Source organism: Girardinichthys multiradiatus, chromosome 8, assembly GCF_021462225.1.
Source record: "Girardinichthys multiradiatus isolate DD_20200921_A chromosome 8, DD_fGirMul_XY1, whole genome shotgun sequence".
NCBI classification, from domain to species: Eukaryota; Metazoa; Chordata; class Actinopteri; order Cyprinodontiformes; family Goodeidae; genus Girardinichthys; species Girardinichthys multiradiatus.
This window is the reverse complement of record NC_061801.1, coordinates 6,563,672-6,582,206: the sequence shown is the minus strand read 5'-3', so window position 1 is coordinate 6,582,206 and position 18,535 is coordinate 6,563,672. Positions and strand designations below refer to the sequence as shown.

The 18,535-nt window shown below is 41.9% G+C and overlaps 1 protein-coding gene across 1 annotated transcript in view; it reads left to right on the top strand.

Moving 5' to 3' along the window:
• Window positions 1-18,535, top strand: part of slc4a5b (solute carrier family 4 member 5b) — an 84,966-nt gene that overhangs the window by 50,080 nt on the left and 16,351 nt on the right. Inside the window, exons 19-25 of the mRNA XM_047372925.1 lie at window positions 223-336; window positions 5,974-6,135; window positions 7,485-7,663; window positions 7,849-7,921; window positions 8,001-8,069; window positions 9,253-9,426; window positions 15,449-15,613. Of these exons, the coding sequence (XP_047228881.1) occupies window positions 223-336; window positions 5,974-6,135; window positions 7,485-7,663; window positions 7,849-7,921; window positions 8,001-8,069; window positions 9,253-9,426; window positions 15,449-15,613 (936 nt within the window). The remainder of the gene's footprint in view (window positions 1-222; window positions 337-5,973; window positions 6,136-7,484; window positions 7,664-7,848; window positions 7,922-8,000; window positions 8,070-9,252; window positions 9,427-15,448; window positions 15,614-18,535) is intronic.

The window sequence follows — 18,535 nt, the reverse complement described above, 5'->3', positions numbered from 1 at the left end:
GTGTGCACACTTTTGAATCATTGTATGCTAAAGAAATAGGAAATATGTACATTTCTGAAAGCATGATGGTTTCAGATAAGTAAAATATTACCAGCTTTTTCATTTAAGGTACTAGATCACTATTTGGAGTTTTAACATCTGTTGTCCAAACTCCCACCCCCAGACACAACTACAATGTCTTCCTTGTTCACTCATCCCATGTTCTCCCTGCATGCACTCTAGCTTCGTTCCCTGATTAGTGATTTTGCCATCATCATCTCCATCATGGTTTTCTGTGGCTTGGATGGTCTTCTGGAGCTGGATACCCCCAAATTGCACATACCAACAGAGCTGAAGGTCCAATGTTCCATTGAGCATTTCATCTTCCATCGTTCCTATGTCTTTGTTACTGCTAGTTGCACCTCTTTCCCTAATAATGAATGATTTGTAGAATTCTAATCAGTTGTTTTCACATTAAAGCTGCAGTAGGTAACATTTGTAAAAATGTATCTTTTACATATTTATTAGAATGGTTACTATGTCCTTACAGTAAAATATGAGCCAGACAATCTTTGAAAAATGTAAGCTTCTCTGGCTCCTCCCAGTGGTCCTATTGCCATTTGCAGAAAAAGGCTAGGTTTATACTTCATGCATTGAACAGGGTGCGGGAGGTGCGCGCGCCAACAGTGATGCAATCGCGCTGTCCTTGCCCCTGCGCGAGGGCCCAGTGCGCTGTGGCGGAGCCTGGTCGTGCACCTCTGGATTTTCGTGACTTGGTGCGGACCATGCGCACCTCTCTCCTTTCAGAAGGGAGGGCTGTAGTGCAGCAGAGACCAAGGGGATGGGGGAGGGTTTTCTCAGAACTCCCTACTGTAGCTTTAATTTATTATTATACAAATTCTTGTACAGAGTGTATCACTTTTGTTTTTCTTTCTCTGTCTGAATTCTCATGTTCCCACTTTTCCTGGGCACATTTCGCCCATACTCAATGTTACCCTTTCGTGTTTGTCTTCCTCTTGCCCTGGTCTGTGTGTTTGTGTGTTCTCATGCTGATGGACTTGTAGATGAGGAAGCTTATCAGTGATTTTGCCATCTTCATGTCAATCATGTCCTTTGTGGGTCTGGATATGTTGATGGGTTTAGACACACCCAAACTAATCGTTCCAACAGAGTTCAAGGTATTTATTTCTCACTAAACTATGAGTTGCAATATGTGCATGTTTGTACCATATGTAATGTTTTGCATTTATATTCTTGAAAATGTGGAAGGCTGGAAGGAATGATAGATTTTAAAAAGATTTGATCAACTTCTAGGGTCTTGTCATTTTAGGAATTTTCCACTCTGAAAAAAGAAAAAAGAAAAAACAAGCACCACGAGAGGAGTACCAACCACCTTCTTATACTATAATGACAAAACTCTCATTAATACCCTTTAGATTTCTTGAATGCATATATATATAAACACCAAGGGAGTGTCCATCTATCATAGTGTTCAGGAAGGATATGGGTTATGTGTTCCAGAGATGAGAGTGTTTTGTGAGAAATGTGTGCACCAGTGATGGATTAAAGCAAGGACCTTGTGAAGATACTGGATAAAGAGAGTGTAATTCTATGCATTGAAACAAGTTCTGTATGGATATGGGCTGAAAGTCCACTCAATGAGGAAAACAACCAGAAATAGTAATGTACAAAGTAGCTGAAGTAAAACAAAGTCATTGTTATATAGTAGGTATCAAAAAGCCCTGATCATAGTCACAAAGAAAATTAGTGGGAAGATCTGGGAAGGAATGTGTGAGCAAGGTGCTTACAAAAAACGTTCTGTCAGGAGAAATGGGCTTAAATTCTACCAAACTATTGTGAGAAGTTTTTGTTCTGCAACAATAGGTTTGGGTTGGCTATTGGCAACTATTGATAATTATAATTAATAATTCACACTCATTTATTAAGTTAAAATATAAAATCAGGCCACCACCTAATTATTAGCCAAATAACTTTCTGTCTGTCAGGTATTATCCTATGAATACCAGCCCAATATGGCATGGTGTTATAAAACAATAGATAGAAGAGGTCATTCATGCTCTGACGTTTGGTTAACAGCAAGCCCTGAACACATATATAGCACACATTACAACTTCTCTTCAAAAAAATCTAGGAATTTATCAACAAAAATAATCCAACTCCAAATTAAAACATTTCAGTAAACAAACTGCTTATCTAGGCTAGTACCACTAAACTAAAACTACCAATCAAAATTAAAAGAAAACTAATAAACTTTAAAAAGGGAAACAGGGAATAAACCATAACCAATAAAATGATGCAATAAAATCACAGTTCAGTTTGCATAGGTATGTTTAAGATGGTTTGTCTTGAAGAATTTAGAATGAGGTAAAATTATTTTTAAACTAATTAAAACAGCAATTTGTATTTGTCCAAACAACCAGTTCACAATCCAAATCTGTTTGGTAAATGAAATATTATTTTAATAAAATTATAATACTTTATATTACCATATACTTTTGGACAGCTGATCTTTACTCGTACTCGTAATCGTCGTCTTCCGCTTATCCGGGACTTGGTCGCGGAGGCAGCAGATTCAGCAGAGACACCCAGACGTCCCTCTCCCCAGACACCTCCTCCAGCTCCCCCGGGAGGAGCCCAAGGCGTACCCAGGCCAGCCGAGAGACATAGTCCCTCCAGCGTGTCCTGGGGTGTCCCCTGGGCCTCCTCCCAACTGATTTTTTATGTTGTCTTAAACATCAACCATTATAATAGTCAAATAATAATTTTTTTAATATTATTTACTAAGTTAAAAATCAATAACATTTTGGACAATTGATTTTTAACATTGTTTAATAGTCACTACTGTGGATAATTTTGAAATAAAATAATGGACTACTGAAAATGGTGGCAAGGAACATTTATTGCCTCTCACAAAATAGCGAACTAACGGTTAACAAATGCAAAGATGTGAAGATGTAACAGCTCAGTTATCAAAGGGAAAGATAACTTATTTAAACTCCTTAAAGCCACACACGTACATTTAACTACCATTAATATAAATATTCATGTGTTTATGAATGCTGGCGATGTGTTATGGCCCATCTGTGTTTACACCACTCATTGAAATTAACTTTGTCGTAACTTTAAATCACAACCCCGGAACTATGAATTAGTCTCAAGGCTTAGATCAGGGGTCCCCAAACCCCGGTCTCCGGTCCAAATCTGGACCCAGTGTGTTTTGTCTGGACCACAAAGCATTTTCTCATTTATTATTTAGATATAGAGATTATATTCCTGCTGGCTGCCGCATCTGTCAGCAACATTCCGGCTGGTGGCAGTAATGCACCACCTCGTTGTATACCAACCGCCAGAAAACAACAACGAAGAAGCTATGTGAGGTCCTTGAACATGGGTTGCCAATGCCCCTTTTCCACTGGCTACATTTAGGCAGCACAGCACCGCTCTATTCCGTCCTTCTCTATATAGTTGTGTTTCCACTGACCCACTGATGGGTGAAGCTGTGGTGGCTGAAACTCCACCTCCAGGCATCAATGTAATGCGCTGTGGCACAGTACAATGACTTGGTGGTGCACAGATGAATGAGTAAAAGAAGTCAGAGCAGTCAGAGCAGAATTATTATACCAAGTTATACAGACCCAGCTCAACTGTGCCATTCAAAGTGTGTTTAATTTTGGTACCTAAATTGGATTGCACTTTTATGTTCAGCAGATGATTTCATGGGCACATGAACAATTAATCAGTAGTTAAAAAAGACAACAAAAAAAAGCGCATTTAAATGAAAAATATTTACATTGTTTTATGCTACACTACTTTTTCTGCCCAGACACCACCTCTTAAGTGAACTGTTCTAATGAACAGGAGGTCCATAGGAGCTTGGAGTAGCTTCTGCTTCCCGGATGATTAGAGACACAGTCTCTTCTGGGGGAATGTCTGGATCAGGTCTTTTTTCTGCACAAGCTCAGAAAGGAAGGTTTAAGACAGCTTGTCTTTATTACCCCCATGACATGAATGCTGGATGTATATACAGCAGATCATAACTCAACTTTTGGTTGGTTTACGATTACGATAACGCTGTTGGAGGGAACCCATCACCTCTCCCTGATCTTTTATTCAGGAAGGAAGACTTAGCAAAACAATAACAGGAGAATTTAAATTATATTCAGCCACACTGTATTGGATCAGAAATAAGTACATTAACAGATTGTATGCATACAGCGATCTTTTCCGCTCCACTGAACGCAGTCAGCTTGTACGAAACCAACAAAGATAAAGAGTACAGACAACACAGTTCTTTTATGCAAGCATGAACCAGGGCGTGAGAGAGGAAGTGATAACAGGTAGCCCCGAAGCCAAGTGCAACTGTTGCTCCCTGGAATAGTCGAAACTCCCTAGACTTCCTGACAAAAACAACTCCTTATAAGGTCACAGCCTTGGGATAAAGTTAGAGCAGAAATCCGGTTTAAGAGCCCGTAGGTCATCTTATTCCAGGACATCGTCAGGGGGCATGTTTTTTTTTTTTTTCTGAGGCACGTTTTTTCTACATAACTGTTGAGCCCCATGCAAACCCGAGCAGTCACTAGTACATACACAGTTTTTCGGCCTAGTGACAGCAGGTGTTTACAGTTCACCAGCTCCCTTCAGAGTTCCTGGTTCTGCAAGAAATTACCCATTAACCTAACAGCTGTCAAACATAATAAACACATGGAAGCTAGTTAAAAGAAATATTCCCCGAACACGAACATCAGATCACACTCAACTTTGGATACAAGTTTCAAAGTAGTAGTCCTGCTCAGTCAGCGAAGTCAGGACATTAACGTGCGTTGTCTCCCCCTTTGCTTCATCCAGAACAACAAAAGGGGTGACAACGCACGTTAATGTTCTGACTTCACTGGCTGAGTGTTGTAAGAGAGCAAGATGCTGCTGAAGGCTGTGTTCTCCTTGTTGCTCTATGGTGTAACCAGTGTTGTCAGATCTCGCAAGAGAAACAAGCAACCAGCTCAATGACAACAAGCCCAAAAAAAGCCCCACGGTCAACCCAACCACAGGTCATTTGTAAACAGTACAAATGTATACATTTGTTATGGCATTACACATAAGCAACAGCAAATTATGCTAAGCACTTTTACCATAAAAATTTTGAATAACTTAAATTCTTTGATAACTTTGAATAACAAAAGAAAAGTGCATTTTGCATACGTAACAGCAAAATTACAGTAAATACAGTCAACAAAAAACATTCTTGGAACTCAAGAAAAGAAACATATTTTATATTTTTTCCATATTTTCCCCACATACTGCAACTCATTCTCATGCTGTCAATTACTCATTTCCCTGTCAATCTGGGTTCTGGCGTGAGCTTGCTTGGGTTGACCCAAGTCAACTCGGGCGGGCACGATAACCAGGAAACGAGGGCGTGAAAACGACAATCTACCTACCACTCGTGTTTTGCTTTACTGTGGGAAGCTGGGAGATAATCAAGGGGTTTTACTCGGAAAGAAAGCCAAGCCCAAATAATCAACTTCATGTTCAAAAACAAGCCCAAAAAATCGCAACCCACGACTCACAGGATTTGAAAGTGACAAGCCCAAAGTCGCTTATGATAAGCAGACTTGGCAACACCGGGTGTAACAGGGATTCCAGTTGTGACTCCCCCTTCCTAAAAGTAGGTTAATGAGATGTAGTCTGGGATTTAGAGTTTTACCAGTCTCTTTTTTTGTGTAGTTGTAGATGTTTTTCTCCATCCATGGCCCAACACAATTGACCGAAGTCATACAATTTTAAAAGTCAATTCTACTAAGTATTGAGGAAATGTAGGAAAACTTCTGAATCTAAGGAAAATAAATTTTAGTTTAGTCTGATTTAATCTTACAGCGAAGAAAAAATGGTTACATGTCTGTGTATCTGTAAATGTGTTTCATCTGCAAATCTGATATTTGTTTACCTTCTATTATTGGATGTATTTGTGTGATGCAGCCTACTCGTTCTGACCGTGGTTGGTTCGTGCTTCCATTTGGCAAGAACCCCTGGTGGTGGTACTTGGCTAGCTTTGTTCCGGCTCTCCTCGTCACCATCCTGATCTTCATGGACCAGCAGATCAGCGCAGTCATCGTCAACCGCAAGGAAAACAAGCTGAAGGTCTAAAAAACATTACAATCACAAGCTTCAAAGTGAAGGCAGTATTTTAGTTGTGACTGAGTTAGTCAAAAAGATTTGTCATTTAAAAGATATAATAGCATATATCTAGCAGCATAATTATATTTTGACATTGTTGCACTTTTATGACCAACATGACATGGAGTCAAAGCAGAAACAACTTGAAAAGGAGGAGCTTGGTGGTTGTGAAGCAAAGCAAACAAAGGTGAACAAACTCCAACTGTCGACCAAAAGTCCTCTGTATGACTGCCAACAGAATATATGGAAGGATTTGAGCTGGCACTGAGATCAGCTGAGATCTGAGATGTGAGCTAAAATGGTCAAGATGGCTTCTATTATTGCAAAATTTAGCAAATATGAATATTTAATTGTGTGAAATAAGTTTTGTCCAGGATATTTTCTTTACATGCCTGATAATAACCAAACAATGAGTTTTTTTTTTTGTTTATTTTGCAGATACAATGAATGAAAGGAGTATGAAATGAAATGACTGCACTCTTGTTTTCATGTTTTGAATATAAATAATAGGTTAATACTCCTAAGAAATATTTTTAAATACGTTTTTTAAGAATAGAGAGAACATATGTGACTTTTGACTTTAAACCCCTATGCTAAACTGGACTAAAACAGCAATCCTACTATTAACTGACTATATAAAAAAGCCATATTGTGAAAGCTAACACAGTGTTTGCATTACTTGAAATAGTAATGATATTGTTAATTAAAAAAAAGAAAATTAAATGCTGAAAGGAGCTTAACTTCTTTCTCTCCATAAGGTTTTCTGGTGTAAACCATAAGCTGGAGCTAAAATCTGCTATGGTCCTGCAGCTGAATGTTAGTGTAAAATGGGGAAAACAGCATGTGATGATTTTGAAATGTATTAGACTTGGATCACTGCTAATAAAAGGGAATGAAGTGTATTACAAGTAACAAATACTTTAAAATTTAACAGGACTTGCTGTCCTACAAAAAACCCGTCATTTTCCCGTGGCTGCACCCATGAAACGTGTTTTTCAATACCCATGACAAACTAGGATACCGTGGCAGCAGTGTTAGAGGAAATTAAGATGATCACATCGTACCAGTTTTCCTGTTTTTCCCAGACTGTATCCTACAGTTTCGCTATCAAATAATTAAAATAGGTCAATGTTGTGCATCCAAGTGAATTCAAAAAATATAATTATATTCATTTAGCTTTTATTATCAAAAGAAAATGAATGTGAGGAAAATGACACAATTATTTAGAGGAGCAGTACAAGCCAGATATTTTGCACACAATTACAATATTGAATAGATGTTTTTTTGAAACCCTCCCTTTATTTGTACCGCAGAAAGGCTGTGGGTACCACTTGGACTTGTTCTGGGTGGGTGTGCTGATGGCTGTATGTTCATTCATGGGTTTGCCCTGGTATGTGGCCGCCACTGTTATCTCCATCGCCCACATCGACTCTCTGAAGATGGAGAGTGAATGCAGCGCCCCTGGAGAGCAGCCACAGTTCCTTGGTGTCAGGTAAACTATCCTGATGCTGCCACAAAGAAAAGTGCTAAATCAATTCATTCTTTTGGTGAAGATTGCTAATAATGTGTACAATTTGTAAATTTCATCTCAAAACTCTGTAAATCGCAAAAATGAAAGGAAAACTTGTGATTTAATTGCTATTTGATGGCATTACAAGAACATTGGCTTATTTCTAGAGAGCAACGGCTGACAGGCATTCTGGTGTTTGTGCTGACTGGACTCTCAGTCTTCCTCGCTCCTGTCCTTCAGGTCAGTGGAAAGATTATGAAAGGGGATGTCACATCTCTTCTTTTTCTTTGACACTTTATTGCTATGCTGTTCTGTATAGTACATCCCAATGCCAGTCCTCTACGGAGTGTTCCTTTACATGGGAGTGGCATCACTGAGTGGAATTCAGGTATGTTAAAGATTTAAATTCAATTTAGTATTTTTCTTCAATTAATTTTTATTTATATACCACCAATTCACAACTCATATTGTTTCAAGGCACTTTATCCAGTCAATTCAATTGAATCATACAGATTTCAAGTCAGGTACATACATTCCAATTAATCCTAACTATCAGACAGTGGAGTCAGTTCATTATTGAAATTGGTTACAAGTTTTTCTATCTAAGGAAACCCAGCAGATTGCATCCAGTCAGTGACTTGCAGCATTCCCTCCTCCTGTATGAGCATGCAGAGACAGTGGACAGTCACTGGCGTTGACTTTGCAGCAATCCCTCATACTGAGCATGCATGTAGGGACAGTGGAGAGGAAAACTCCCTTTTAACAGGAAAAAACCTCCAGCAGAACCAGAACCAGGCTCAGTGTGAGCAGCCATCTGCCACGACCGACTGGGGATTTGAGAGAACAGAGCAGAGACAGAAAAAGAACACAGAAGCACTGATCCAGGAGTACTTTCTATGGGAAGGAAAAGTATAAAGTAATGGTTATACCTCCTTTAGTGGCTTCATCTAGGAGAGAAAGACAGCTAAGCAGATGAACTCTGAGCCAGTTTTCAAGTCTAGAGGATGAAAGACAGCACACAAGGTTAGTCACAGTAGAAGCTCAGTCAGTAGCTATGTCTAGGAGAGAAGACAGCTAAGCAGATGAACTCTTAGCCAGTTTTCAAGTCTAGAGTATGAAAGAGAGCACACACAGTTAGTCACATTTAAACGTTTTACTTTATGGTACTTAGAACAGAATTCTCAGCTTGAACCTTTTTAGAGGTACATTTGAAAAAATGTACCTCTAAAAATGTTTATGTCCTTCAGGTAAGATACTGACTAGTAATTATCTCTCAACAGAACCCAAAAAATGGAAGCTATCTCTTTAAGATGCCAGAGCAGCGTTTAATTAATTACTTTTGTCTTACTTTGTAAGACCTTCCGAGTGCCGAAATGTGGCAAACTAGCATTTTTAGAAAACATGGTCATCAAGACAAAAAATGTAATTTAACCTTGAAAGCTGTAGAAATGTTTTGTTTTGACATAAATGTTCATTCTAAAAATGTGACTTGTCGAGTCTGTAGCCTGCTAATAATTCTACATGTAAACATACAATCTCTTAGCAACACGTTCTCCATCTTTGTGTTCCAGTTCTGGGAGCGGATCAAGCTGTACCTGATGCCCCCCAAACACCAGCCGGACTTCTCCTTCCTGCGCCACGTCCCCTTGAGACGCGTCCATCTTTTCACGCTTGTTCAAATTGTCTGTCTGGCTGTCCTCTGGATCCTCAAGTCCACCTTCCTAGCCATAATCTTCCCAGTGATGGTGAGTTGTTTTATGTCTATTTTCCTCTGCCTTTTGTGTCCAATTGACAGCTTTGGTTTTTAAGTTAAGTTCAGTTAGTTAAGTTGCATGACTAAAAATAGAGGGTATTACACATTCAAATATGGAAACAACTTATCTATAACAGGGGAGTCAGATGCCAATACATACCTAACTCTATTCACTTCTTATGTCAAAACATATCCTGGTGTATTTTGACAGCTAAAGGACCAGCAATATGGCAATCCATTTACCTATTGACTTCATTATAACCTGAGCCAACTATGGAAAGCCATTTCAGCATTTTTAAGACACCTGACTCTATTTTCTAAGCTTTTTCAGAATTTCTTTGTGCTAGTTGGACTTTTAATCTTACTAGATACGTTAATCTGTCTGTAGTGTTAGCTTTCTGTTACTATACATGGTGTTTGGTTGGTTTAGACCCCAGTCTCAAAATCAACAAAAAAAATTACTGTAAATGCATTTTCATTGCCTAACTTATTTTATAACTCTTCTTGACTTTTTTAGACTTCCTTTTCCATCAACAACCTTGTTGTAATATTTTCAGTGGACTTCCTGACTGTTTTCTCATGTTTCACTGCATTTTCAATAAAAAAAAGTTAATTGAACCTCAAGAGACTCTCATAAATAAATAACTGGTTATTATGTTATCTGACTGTTACTGATTAGTATTAAAACATATCCATTGATTAAATTCATTTTATGCATTTTCCACTAAAATGGACAAGACGTTCATCATTTGTCACCTCTGGCCCTGGGTTGAACATCAATAGGAGATGTTTCACCCAATTCACCCAAACATCCTGGATGGGAGCAAGCTTGTTAGATTAGATTCGAGTGTCTCTGTTGTCGAAGCTGAGGGTTCTTGAGATCATTTGAAAGGTCTTATGTGACATTGTTGCTCTGAAAATGAAAATATTTCTACCAAACAATGCGTCTGAGAGGCTTTCTGTGGCCCTATTGCTGGATCTGTACATTCCAGCAAGAAGAAGAATACCAATACAGGAATCCAAGTAATCCTCATCAAAATCAATGCATTTTTCGCCATGGACTTTTTGTCCTTCTAGGTTGTCTGTGAATATAACCTTTTTAAGTTACAATGGCATGAAAAAATCAAAACATTTCTTGATGTCGCTTTTTCTTGTCACAGTTTATGTTGTGACCCCAGGGGTCATTTTGATCACATTTACAGCAGCTGCCCTACCGTGTACGTCTCAGTTTTCCTTATTGCATGGAGATGGGTATTATTCAAGTGACCAACTCTGAACTCAATTTTGTTCTCATATCAAGCATATCTGTGTCATAATGTTAAAGGCCGATCTGACCCACATAAACAGAAGCACCCAGAGAACAGAGAACCATATAGGAAGTTTATTAACCGACTGGAGTGGGAAACGACAGCCGCTGCTCGGGCCTGGAAACTGCAACAGAGAGGGGTGGTAAGAAATGGTCTTGCAGGATAATTGGAAATTAACAGACTGTAGTACGGACCTAGCTGGGTTCTGATCCACCAGGGAGAGAGAGGTGAGTCCAGACCTGCGGATAGCTGCATTCTAGGCCACCAGGGTTTTGGAGGCTGGAAGACCGTCGGAGGACAGACAGGTTCGGCTCGGCGGGGCTCAGACGGATTGCCAGCTGGTAAGTAGTCCAGGTTCTTCTTTGTTTGGTTGGGTATGATCTCCAGTTCTCGAGGAAGCGAGGCAGAATCAAAGCTCTAAACAAAGACAAGAGTTACTTCACAAGGACAGGTAACTTGTAACAGACACGATAATGCTGGCCAGGTTGAAATACCGCATAGGCAAACACACAGGCGACAATGTACTGGCAATCCATCCTTTTTATACCTCCCCAAGTGATCATCTCAATCCGCCGCACCTGTTACCCTCCGAGAATCGTCTCAGGCGACACCTAGTGGCTGAAAATAGTTAGTAGCAGCTACAAACAGAATCCAGACTCTGACACCACCTCCCCCTCAACGGCCGCCACCTGGCGGCCCGGAAGACCCATCTCGAGAGGAGTGGAAGTCCCGGAGAAGCGAAGGATCCAGAATGAAGGACTTCGGAACCCACAAGCGATCCTCCGGACCGCAGCCAGCCCAGTCGACCAAATACTGCCAGCCCCGACCACGGCGATGGGCAGCCACGATCCGGCGGATTGTGTAGGCAGGATGGCCTTGGAAGTCCCGGGCGGAAGGAGGGGGCTCAGGAGGAGGGCAAAGTGTGCTGGTACGGACAGGTTTCAGCTGAGAAACGTGGAATAATGGATGAATACAAAAACTAGCAGGCAAGCTGAGACGGACGGATGTGGGGCTAACCAGAGACTCTATTGGGTAAGGACCAATGAAGCGGGGAGATAACTCCTTAGAAAGGGACCTGAAGGGAATGTCCCGGGCGGCCAGCCAGACCTTCTGAGCCGGGCGGTACTCTGGAGCCGGCACCGGACGTCTGTCCGCGTATTTCTTGTTCAGTGTGGAAGTTCTCTGAAGGGCTCTGATGGTCTGGTTCCAGATCTTGCGGCACTGTCGGATGTGGCCTTGCACTGAGGTGGAGCCAGCTTCTTCTTCATCCAGGGGAAACAAACGTGGCTGGTATCCGAGGGTTATTTGGAAAGGTGACAGCCCTGTAGCGGTGGAAACATGAGAATTGTGAGAGTACTCTATCCAAGGTAAGTGGACACTCCACTCAGACGGGTTGGTTGACGTGACACACCTCAGAGCTGACTCTAGTTCTTGATTCAGCCGCTAGACCTGGCCATTGGACTGTGGGTGGTAACCCGAGGTTAGTGAGACCTTGGCTCCCAATGCCGAGCAAATCTCTCGCCACACCCGGGCTGTGAATTGGGGCCCCTGGTCAGAGAAGATGACGGACGGGATGCTGTGAAGGTGAAAAACATGTTTGACAAGGAGTTTCGCAGTCTGGACAGCCGATGGAAGTTTTCTAAGCGCCACCAGATGACAGGCCTTGGAGTATCGGTCGATTATGGTAAGAATTGTCATCATCCCCTGGGTGGTAGGCAAACCGGTTACAAAATCCAGACCTATGTGAGACCAGGGTCGATGGAGCACCTCCAAGGGCTGCAACAGGCCAGCAGGCGGATAATGTGTGGGTTTGTCCCGTGCGCATACAGGGCGGGCATTAACATGGTCCTTAATGTCCCGGTGGAGGGTAGGGCACCAAAACCGTCACCGTCACCGCCGACACGGTGCGACTGGTGCCGGGGTGAATGGAGAACCTTGAAGAGTGGAACCATTTAATGAGCTGGGAGCGCACTGCGGCGGGAACATAGGTGCGGTTTGCAGGTCCAGAACTGGGCCCCGGGTCAGAGAGGAGAGCCTGCCGCAACTTGTCTCCGATCTCCCAGGTCATGGCCCCCACCCTGCAACTAGGTGGTAAGATAGGGGCTGCCTCCTTTTCAGTGTCATCTGGGGCGAACTGACGTGACAAGGCATCGGGTTTGACATTTTTTGTGCCTGGCCTAAAAGAAATAGACAAGTTAAAACGAGAACAAAATAATGACCAACGGGACTGGCGGCAATTGAGGCGCTTGGCAGACTGAATATAAGATAAATTCTTATGATCTGTCCATACCAGCACGGGATGCTCGGCGCCCTCCAGCCGGTGCCGCCACTCCTCCTGGGCCAGCTTGAGGGCGAGGAGCTCTCGGTCACCCACGTCATAATTTCTCTTGGCCGGGGACAGACCCAAGAAAAGAAGGCACAAAGATGGAGTGAACATGGTGGCACCATGGACCGGTTCAAACGCTGAGGAGAGGAGGGGAAGTGGATACTTGTTCTTGACGGTTATGGCATTTAATTCCCGATAATCAATACACGGTCGCAGTGAGCCGTCTTTTTTTCCGACAAAGAAAAACCCAGCCCAGAGGGGCGATGAAGAGGGGCGAATTATCCCGGCGGCTAACGAGTCAGCTATGTACTGCTCCATCACCGGAGATTTTATAGAGCCGGCTGGATGGTAATGGAGCCCCGGGTAATAGATCTATGGAACAGTCATACGGACGGTGGGCCGGAAGGGACAAGGCACGAGACTTACTAAAGACTAATTTAAGGTGGTGATAGTTAGGAGGAACCATGTGGAGGTCTGTGGGCTCAACCCGCCCAACCTCCTCGGCAGGGATCTTAGAAGGGAGAACAGCAGACTGCAGGCAGACAGACAAACACTGCGGGGACCAGGCCTCCACTCTAAACTCGACCCAATTTAGGTGGGGATTGTGAGCCTGCAACCAGGAATATCCTAACACCAGGGCATTCTCAGACAAATAAAAACAAAAAAATGAAATTTGCTCACGGTGGTTTCCTGAGAGTACTAGCTCGATAGGCTCGGTTTTATAGGTAATCAACTGGAGCGACTGGCCATCCAGCGCCAAAACCCGGTGAGGGGTGGCCAAAAGCTCCGTCTTAATGTGCTTAAGATCTACCAGGGCTTGATCTATGAGGTTTAGCTCACACCCAGAGTCGATGAGGGCAGATAAGCTAATGGAGTGGGCAAAAATAGTGGCAGGCAAGACAAGTCATGGGGGTTTTGAGCAAGCATCAGGGTCCGTCGGTCGCCCCATTAATACCGGCGGACCTTCTCTTTTTACCGAGAGGGACAGTCGGAGATGAAGTGACCCAATTCTCCACAGTAAAAGCAACTGTTAGAGTCTCTGCGGTGCTGATGTACTGGCAATCCATCCTCTTTATTCCTCCCCAAGTGATCATCTCAATCCACCGCACCTGTTACCCTCCGAGAACGGTCTCAGGTGACACCTAGTGGCTGAAAATAGTTAGTAGCAGCTACAGACAGAATCCAGACTCTGACACCACCTCCCCCTCAACGGCCGCCACCTGGCGGCCCGGAAGACCCAGCTCGAGAGGCGTGGATGTCCCGGAGAATCGAAGGATCTGGGCATCTCTGACAATCTGGGCATGTTCTTTAGTTTACAGGTGAAAAAAGAAGCCCTAAAGTAGGATTCAGGTTTGGGAGAAGAGTTGGCTCTCAGTGGGATGATGACTAACAGTGTTAGTGAGGTAAAACTGTTTCAGTTTGGGCAAAAATTATTTTTTTGTATCATTTATAGTAACAGGGTCAAAACAGAGCCCAGCATAACAAAGTTGTAATTTTTACCAGAGTATGTTAAAATAAATTGAAGTTGGATGTTTTGGCTTTATTTTGTTAATACAGAGGTTCCTGACAAAGTCCAAAAATTGATAAGCAAAATATATGTGGTACTTTTATGTATTCAAAAACTGAAAGGGGTCAGTGGTGACCCCAACATCAAAGAAAGGTTAATGAGCTGACGTATCTATTGGGAGGCATAAGTTTGGTAAATAATTATGCGCATTGGTAACACTTTTTTGCATAACACAGTTTTTATCTAACTATTCAAAGCAGAAGCTGCACTAGCCAAATGGCCCCAGTACTACATCAGTTAGTTTGCTTTTTAACACACCAATGGATCACCGGACTAAACTAGTAAATGATAGTGTTGTTGAATATAATGAGTAACCCTCATTGTCAGCGCAGGTTCAACATAGTTGACAAGTAAATATTTTTTGACCTTGCAAGTCATCCAGCGCAGCTATACGGTGGCTCAAACCCCTACCACCCCTACCACGTGGTAGGGGTTTGTCCTGTAACCGGTGGGTTGCCGGTTCAAATCTGCTCCGTCTGTCTCAAGACCCTTATCCTGTCTTCCCGGGCTGATGGTGGTCAGAGGGTGGTGCCGGTTGAATGGCAGCCCTACTTATGTCATACTGCCCCACAGCAGCTGTGGCTACATTGTACGTTATCACTGTCAGTGTGTGAATGTGTGTATGAATGAGTGAATGACTGATTGTAGTATAAAGCGATTGGAGTCCTTGGACTTGATAGAGTGCTATACAAGTTTAGGCCGTCTACCTTACAACACGTGTTTACATAAATCATCGGACCTGGCAAGAGAAGAAGTGTGACAACAGGTTTAATGTTGTGGCTTAATTATCTTGTTCATTTTCTGCCATGTGTAGATTCTGGGTCTGATGGTTGTACGAAAGCTACTGGACCTGATGTTTTCACAACACGACCTGGCCTGGCTGGACGACGTCCTGCCAGACAAAGACAAGAAGAAGAAGGAGGATGAGAAGAAGAAAAAGAAAGAGAAAAAGACTATTGAGCCAGAGAGTGACGAGGAGGTGAGAAAATGGTGCCGTTCTAAGCCAGTGAGCAGACATTATGGCAATGCCTCTTTGATAAACACACTCTTACTCTAATGTTCAAAATTATGTGTCTGTTTTCTTGAAATTGGGAGTCTATTTTCATGTGCGTCACTCTATCTGTTGTCGGTGTGTTGCATCTGGTTTTGTTTTTTCTGACTAATACTGTATGTTTCTCCTCTCTTTCCCACAGTGTTGCTGAAAAGGCACTGTATAACACTTATTACAGTCTTGTCTGTCCATCCTAATCTTAAAGCATTTATCTCCTCCTTCCTTATTTTACTGCACCGTAGAAACAGTTTGCTTATTCGTGCCCATTTAGTCTCTGCTTCAATTTAGAGGAGGCTCATGGTACTCTGTATTTTGTTACTGTTGATGCAGCTCATAAACTTGATCACTTGTACAGAAATGAATTTGAAGAGATTACTCAACAGTCTCAAACTGTATTCCATTCAGTACTAGAGTTTCATAGCCTTGTTGGGTCTAAGTCTGTCTTATGCTGTTTTTGTCTATGTACAAAAAGAGTGAAGGTACAAGAGAAGATGAAACACGGGCAAAAACGATTTATAGATAAACACTTTTACCTTTTTAGATGGATTAAATATCTTATTAACACAAGTAAATACCTTTTGATTGGCAAAATCAACTATTTGGTGCTACATACGTATGTGACTTAAATTAACATTCTGACACACAAATCACAATAATTAATATTCTTTGACAGTAACACAAACATGGAGTACATATTGCTTTTCTCTTTGAAAGGAAAAGTCAGTGACAGGTCTAACTTGTACCCTGGGTCCTGTATTTCTTTGTATTTGAGAAAAAAAAACATGGTCAGATGATCTGAGATAAAACAAACACCAGCTCAACGTGCTGCATGGCTTGCAAAAGTATCCATATTCCCTGATGTTTTTATTTTTATTATGTCACAATACAACTATAAACTTCAGTTTATGTTATTGTTATTTTAGCAGCACAAATGTCTTATATAATTGTGTTGTGATTATGAATCTGAGAATATTATTGGGGCCTGCCGTAGCAATGCATAGGAGAGCAGTGCACTGCCTCCATGCAATGCATGGCAGGCACCTATGCAATGCACTGCTCTCCTATGCATTGCTATGGCAGGCTCCTATTACTATGCACCTCTAAACGGACTCTTTATTTATTTTTTTTTCTTCCGTCTCCGTTAATGCGGCCCGAACCGCTGCGTGCACCCCCACAATATATACATCAAAACGACCGGCTTGGTCCCGTGAGGTGTGCTATTACTTTTATTGGCGTTTCGAGTGACCATGGCGACGTAATTAACGAAAAACCACCCCCCAAAATCCCCACAGGAATGAATGGAGTCAGGGGCGAAGGAATCCTCAAAATTCACTGTTTTTGAGGCTCTACTGTATCGCCATACTTTCACCTAGAAACACAGTTTGACTTTCAGTTTGTAGGAAAATCCGCCGGCTCTTCAGAAATGAAAATGGTTTGTTGATAACTGCTACGGTTTCTCTAAAATTAGACTCCAAGCGACACAAAGTTTGCGAGAAAATCACACTCTTAACAGTGGAGATGGCAGTTACTAGAGTGTAAAAAGAGGGGATTTTTTCAGGAAAAATGAGTTTCAACTGGCACTCACGGCACAAATTTCGCTCTACAGTCACAATTTTCGGTCAGATTGTAGGGACGGGCCTCTGCTTTCACACAATAATTTCAAAATTGTTCTAAGTCTCATAGATTTCTGTCAAAACACCCTCGATCGCAAAGACTCACAGGAATTCTGTAGGCCTTCTCCCATGTATTTTCAATGAGAGCTTGACCTGTAATCCATGAGTGACACCATTTATTTCCATAATCATATTTTATACTGTGAATGACATAGAGCTATGAAAATCTCCATGATTGGGGATGAGGGATAGCTATCGCCCACAGTTTAAAGAAATTTCAAATACCATGTACGGATTCCGAGATATTAGACTTTGTTCAGGAGCATGTTCAGGCATTTTTGCCTTTTTCTCCATTTTCCCTCTCGTTTCACCCAGTGTTGTGTCTTTATTATTATATTTTCACTAATAAAGGATGAATATTAATGTTCCCCTGTCCGTTCTGATAAAAACGGTCCAAGAATGACATCAATCGCCCCTACGGTTTCCGAGTTATGGCCAGTCGTTCAGGAGCATGCGCCTCCATGTTATAATGCCTAGACCAGGGGAGACACAGAGTGAGGTGCTGCGTGAGTGAGAAATAGCAGGTGTCAAGTTACACTGACGCTCTTTGCTGATTGGCTGATTCATTCCTCATTGTTCTATTTATAGCTCTGTGTATCTCCTACTGTATATGTCTGGATGTGATTCTGTCTTTCTTTCAGCCTCTCTGTCTCACACTGGGCCACACACCCACACACAGACACACTCCTACACACACACACATACACCCACACACACATGCATGGATTACTATCTTTCTGAGGACTTTGCATTGACTTTCAGTGATTTTCAGTCATTTCTATGGCTTAAACCTGACTTGACCCATAACCCTTTGACCAGCTTCATAGGAGGCAAGTACATGGCGGCCATGTTGTGTGGGGAACTTAAACAGCATGTACTGCTGTTCCAACACCCAGACAACAGTGATTGACCCTAAAGGTCAATTTCTTTCATCAACCCTCCATGCTTACTAATGATTATTTAAAGCTTATAATAACATACACAATAGTTTTAGAATAGCAAGCATGTTCTATATAACTAATACAAATAACCGAGACCTGAAAGGACAACCATGCTTGATTTTCAAAATAAGACAAAACATGATCTACAAAATAAAAGCCTTTAAACAATAGATGATTGCAGGAGTGGGCTTCACACTACTCTTGGAGCTCACCCAGTATTGGAAACAGGACCATGT